This window comes from Chrysochloris asiatica, unplaced genomic scaffold, assembly GCF_000296735.1.
Source record: "Chrysochloris asiatica unplaced genomic scaffold, ChrAsi1.0 scaffold00017, whole genome shotgun sequence".
NCBI classification, from domain to species: Eukaryota; Metazoa; Chordata; class Mammalia; order Afrosoricida; family Chrysochloridae; genus Chrysochloris; species Chrysochloris asiatica.
In genome coordinates, this window is record NW_006408535.1 from 30,831,779 (window position 1) to 30,837,778 (window position 6,000).

General features: G+C 40.7%; 1 gene segment (V, D, J or C); it reads right to left on the minus strand.

Moving 5' to 3' along the window:
- Nucleotides 1-29: 29 nt before the first annotated feature.
- Nucleotides 30-5,936, minus strand: LOC102822005. The segment is given in 3 exon segments: nucleotides 30-50; nucleotides 4,797-5,095; nucleotides 5,927-5,936. Coding segments are annotated over 3 exon segments (330 nt in total).
- Between the last annotated feature and the right edge of the window lie 64 nt (nucleotides 5,937-6,000).

Below are 6,000 nucleotides of genomic sequence, written 5' to 3' on the forward strand. Positions count from 1 at the left end.
GTCATGTATCTGAAAGGACACTTGCACAATCACTGAGCACTAAGACGCTTCTGCACAAGAACAGGAAATGCAATTTGCCCATAGCAGCTTTCTCGTGTCTTGCCTTGGCTTCTTCCAATCGTGAGATTTGTATATACGTATTTGGTCTCATAAGGAGCCCTGCATTAGGTGTGGTTGGATGCTAACTATAAGGTCAGTAGTATAAACCCACCAGCCTCTCCATGAGAAAAAGATGAGGCTATCTACTCACATAAAACTTCAGAGTCTCAGAAACCCTTTGGAGCAGTTTCCTGTGTTCTATAGGGTCATTATAATTCGGAATCAACTCAACACCAGTGGGTTAGGATTTAGGGTTTGTTTTTCTTGTCTCATTGGGTAACAATTATATCTGTACAATGTACATGAATTACATTAAACTGAAGGGCATTAGTGATGCAACCATTTGCCATATCCAGGCAATGCATCTAAGATGGACTTTACGAGTCTCATAAGAAGTGTGATTTATTATGGGCCTTGGTGACTACTGAGAACAAATATTCATCCATCTTTTTATATGGTGTCTTGGCTCCAACTAAAATCTACAGTGAAATATGCTCACAGATTTTTCTTCTAGACAGGAAGATAAAACTATTCACTCTCAATCATCATAAATTCTCCATCCTACACTACAAGGTATTGGATTCAGGGGGAAATTCCATCAGATGAAGTTCCTTATCTGCTTAATGGTCTCACAGTAACTTTCCTGATTGGTAAAATTTATCCAGTTGCACATGTCTCACTGCAATTAATAGAAAGTCTGTGTAGGGAAAACTTGTTCTTAAATACTGAGGGGTGTTGCCAGGATGAGCATAGTCAAACTTACCAGACCACACGTTTTCATGTTCTTATCGGATAAATAATCATTGCAAATACGTCTGTCAGCTCACTGCCACAGAAGCTGAGGCTCCAGGGTCTACCTGGGAACCCTTCAGTAGCTTTGTTTCAGCTGCATAGAAGTTGGTGACTAATTTGCTTGATATCAGTGTGCTGATTTATGGTTGTGATTCAGTTAGCTGTAGCTTTTAATTGACTATTTTCTTTCTTTCCCTTAGATGAATTTATTAATTTAGTGACACTTAATTTCCTGTTAAATTATGAGAAAATGGGATGTTTAGTCTTCAACTGGTAGTGAAAGTATCAGAGAGTGGTTGCTCCTAGGAGGAAGGATTTGACTTAAACAGACAAAAGGGAGCTTTCTGATATTAAGCAAATGCCTTATGTATTGTTTTTGTTAAATAGGTGTATATGATTGTGAGAATTCATTGAAATGAACAAATAATACTTGTTTATTTCATTGTAGGAAAAACTATACATCAATTTTTAAAAAGTGAACCAAAAGAACATAAATTATACACTAAGGAAAGTAAGTTAGCCAGCTTTATGAAGTTGCAGGAATTTATTGGTACATTCTGATTGTCACACATAGCTGGCTTCTGAGATGTAGAATCAACAAATACTACTGGACTTTAGTCTTCTCTGAGAGGCTAACTAAACACAAGTGAAATGATTGAAGAAATAAAGAAATAAAGGTCTATAGCCACACATATAATAACATCAATAAATCTCACAAAGGTAAAGGTTTTATGAAAAAAAAACCAGACACAAGAGTACATACTAAATGATACAATTTATTAAGTATAAAAACAGAGAAAACTAATGTTTGCTGTTAGGTATTAGGAAAGCGGTTACTTTGGGTGGCAGAGAAAGGGAGCAGATATAAGGATGGTCTGGCATTTTGGTAATGTTCTGTTTTCCATTTGAGTGCTGGTTATCTGGGCTTTTCCAATTTGTGAAACCTTATCTAGCTTTATACTTATGGGACCATCAGTCAGCTTGCCATATTATGGTGGTTTCCATGTTGCTATGATACTGGAAACTAAGCCACCAGGATCACGCATGATGACCAGGTTCCAGTGGATCTTCTAAACTAAGTAACACAGGCTAGGGAGAATGGTCTGGTGATCTACTTCTTAATTCTGGCCTGGGTCACAAAATGGAAATTATAGAACACAAAGGAACATTGTCTGACTTGCTTGCTTTGGACACATCGCCAAAGAAAATCAATCAATGAAGAGGCACACCTTGTTGGTGAAGTAAAGGGTCAGTGAGGGAAAGATGGATTCGATGGACTGGAAAATGCCAACGATTATAAGGGGCATACAGGAGCTAGCAGCATTTTCTTCTGCTGTACTAGAGTTGTCATGAGTCAGAGTGGACTTGACAGCAACATACTTTGTTGTTGTTGTTAAGTTCCCTGGAGTCGGTTCCAACTCATAGTGACCCTGTACAGGGTTTCCGAGGCTGTAAATCTTTATAGGAGCAGAAAGCCTCATCTTTCTCCCACGGAGCAGCTGGTAGTTTCGAACTGCTGACCTTGCGGTTTGCAGCCTGATTTGTAACCACTATGCTACCAGAGCAACATACTTCCGGAGGTGCATATTTATGCACTTGTTGTTGTTAGGTGCCATAGGGTTGATACTAACTCATAGCAACCCTGTACAACAGAGCAAAGCATACCCGGTCCTCTGCCATCCTCACAACTCTTGTTATGCTTGAGTTCATTGTTGCAGCCATTTGTTAATCCATCTCATGAAGGGCCTCCCGACCCTCTACTTTACCAAACACAATGCACTTTTCCAGGAACTGGTCCTTCCTGAAAACATGTTCAAAGTATGTAAAAGGAAGTCTCACCATCCTCAATTCTAAGGAGCACGCTGGCTAGAGATTTTCTGAGAAATATTTTTCATTCTTCTGGTGGTGGTTGTTGTTAAATGCCGTCAAGTCAGTTCTGACTTATAGCAACCCTGTACAGTGTTTCTCAGAAGCGGCTAGTGAGTTTGAACTGCTAACTTTGCAATTCAAACAACCTTGCGACCCAGTGCTTATCCTACAGCACCACACTAGGAGTAGTCCTACTTCCGCTTCTTGTTGTTGTTAAGTGCGGTAGAGTAGGTTCTGACCCATAGCGACCCTGTATAGGATTTCTGGGGAGAGGCTGGTGAGCTTGAACCATGGACCTTGAGGTTCACACCAACTTTGCAGTCCAGCACATTAACCCACAGGACCACCATGATCATAATCCAAATGCAGCAAGTCTTCTCCAGTCTTCTTTACTCATTGTGCAGCTTCATACGCATATGAGGTAACTGAAAATACCATGGCTTGAGTCAAGCACACCTTAGTCCTCAAAGTGACTTCTTTGCTCTTTGGCACTTTAAAGACCTCTTTTGTAGCAGATTCTCCCTGAGAAATATGTTGTTTGATTTCTTGAGTGCTGTTTTCAAGGATGTTGATCCAAATAAAATAAAATCCTTGACAGCTTCAATCTTTTCTCCATTTATTTGTCAAGTTTTGAGGATTTTTGTTTTCTACACATTGAGTTGTAATCCATACTAAAGGCTATATATAGTCTTTGGTTTTCATCAATAGGTACTTGAAGTCCTGAAAACTTTGCTCCATCCACATCAAAGTCGACTTTATTTGTGTAGGCAGCTCTTCCCCAGTCATAATTTGAGAGCCTTCCAACTTGTGGGCTCTTCTTCCAGAACTATAACAGACATTGTTCCGCTTGCTATTCTTAAGGGTTTCAGTGGCTAATTTTTCAGTAGCCCACCTGTTCCTTCTTCCTGTTGTTATTAAGCACTGCATTAGGACTACTATTTCTAGTTGTTGTTGTTAAGTGCTGTTGACTCAGTTCCAACCCATAGCTACCCTGCATAGGTTTTCTGAGGAGCGGCTGGTTAGCTTGAACCCCCAATCTTACAGTTCAAACTGACTTTGCAGTCGAACACATTAACCCACAGCGCCACACCAGGACTCTGTTGGTGTCTTAAATTGGAAATTCCCCTGACACCTTTCACCATGGGTGTCCCTACGGGTGTTTGAAATGTCAACGGCGTAGCTTCCAGCATCATAGCAACACTCAAGCCACCACAGTGCGATAAACTGACAGACAAGTGGTGCTATCTAATTATAGCTTAGTTCATTCTGATTTTGGTTCATTTTTATTGAAACATACTTTACTTACAATAAAGTGCACAAATCCTATATGTTCATGTTAAGGACAGCTGAGAATTTCATACATCTGTGCAGTCACCATTCAAACCAATATATGGAATAGTTCCGTAATCCTACAGAGTCCCTAGGCCCTAGTGTGTCACTGTAGGCTAAGCACTGGACTGCTAACTGCAAGTTGGCAGCTCAAACCTACCAGCTGCTCCTCAGAAACGCTATGCAGGGTAGCTAGGAGTCAGAACCAACTTGATGACACTTAACGTCAACAACGGAAATTTACTTTATTCCCCTTTCCAGTGAGAGCCTCCTTCCCAGAGGAAGTCACCTTTATTTCTATCATCGTTTATTAGCTTTCTCTGTGCTAAAATCTCATAAAAATGAAATCGAGTATTTTGTGGGGAGGGATCTGGTTTGTATTATTCAACATAAGGTTCAGAGACCCTTTCATATTGTGGGATGTCTCAGTAGTTCATGCCTTTCCATTGTTGAGTAATCTCTCATTGTATGGATGTGCCATAATTATTTATGATACCCCTATTGGTGTATATTTGGGTAGTTTCCAGTTTATGTCAAGTATAAATAAGGCAGATAGAAACAGTTGTGTACAGGTTGTGAACTTCTGTTTGCACTTCTCTGAGGTGCCTAGGAGAAGACATGCTGAGACACACTAATTTCCCAGTGATTGTACCAGGCCTGGGCTGTACTGAGGGTTTGTGTTGAACTCCTGGGGCTCTCCTTCTCACTGTGTCACTCAGGGCACAGTAGTAGACAGCTGAGTCTGATACATGGAGTGAATGTTTCTTCAGGTGAAAGGACTTTTCACTCTTCACAAGACTGGCCTGGAAACCGTCATTCTCTGTCCCCTGGCGGTCTGTTGCACTTTTCAGGAGGAGTTGAGGAGACTTGTTGAGATATTGAACATACCAGAAAAGGAAAACATTTGTATAGCTGCTCTGGTAAGTGCAGTTCAGGATCACATATGCTCCTTCAGAGAGGGTAACTGAGCCTTCTGTCTGGGTCACTGAGTCTCCATTGGTCTTTCCTAAAAAAGAATTGCTTTGTTATATTGGAAAGAGATACAGAAGGAGAGTTTTCAGTCAGGGAAGGAAGCTGCAGATTAACATGATCATGGGAAAATGAAAATATCACTTACTGAATAATAAGAAGATTGTAAGCATTGAGATGGGAGACAGCATACTGGTTGCGAGATGAAGAAAATAATCCTTACTCCCTGGAATACATCAAATCCAATAAGGTTCCAGTCCAGTGTGATCTTACAGGAACTCCTTACTCAAAAACTAAGAGCTCTTTTCAATTCTGCAACAGTCTGCCTTCAGGCTACAAAGAAGATAGGCTGTCAAACCACCTTGTGGTTTGATCTGAATCGCACTTCAAGGAATCAGTGCCCTCCTGTGGGCTTCCTTCAAAATGCACCAGTCACAGCAGGACGCTAAGAAATTTTAAAAGTAACATTTTGCTTCACAATTTCACAACTATGCTTGTGCCTGTGCCAGTGTTATTGTTGCTAAGTGCTGTGGAGTTGATTTGACTCAGCAACTCCGTATAGGGTTTTCTAACTCCCACGGAGAACCTAGTGGGCCCAAACCGCCAGCCTTGTGGTTTGCAGTCCAGCGTTTGTCCTACAGAGCCACCGTACTCCCAATTGTGTTGATAGCCACTACTTACTTTCATCATTTTTCCCATGATGCAGACATCTTAGCTTTCCGTCTAATTCCAGGCACAACTTTTAAGTGGAATAGTCTAAAACCTCTTCCGTACATATGAGCATATCTACATGGTTCCCGTGAGTTAGAGAAGGACCCCTCTACTTTAAAAAAAAATCTATTTTTCTCCTATCCTGTACCTTAATTACTTCTGTTCATCTCCCAAACATGTCCTCTTATTGAAGAAACATTGTTTAATGCAGTTCCTCTCAAATAATCTCTG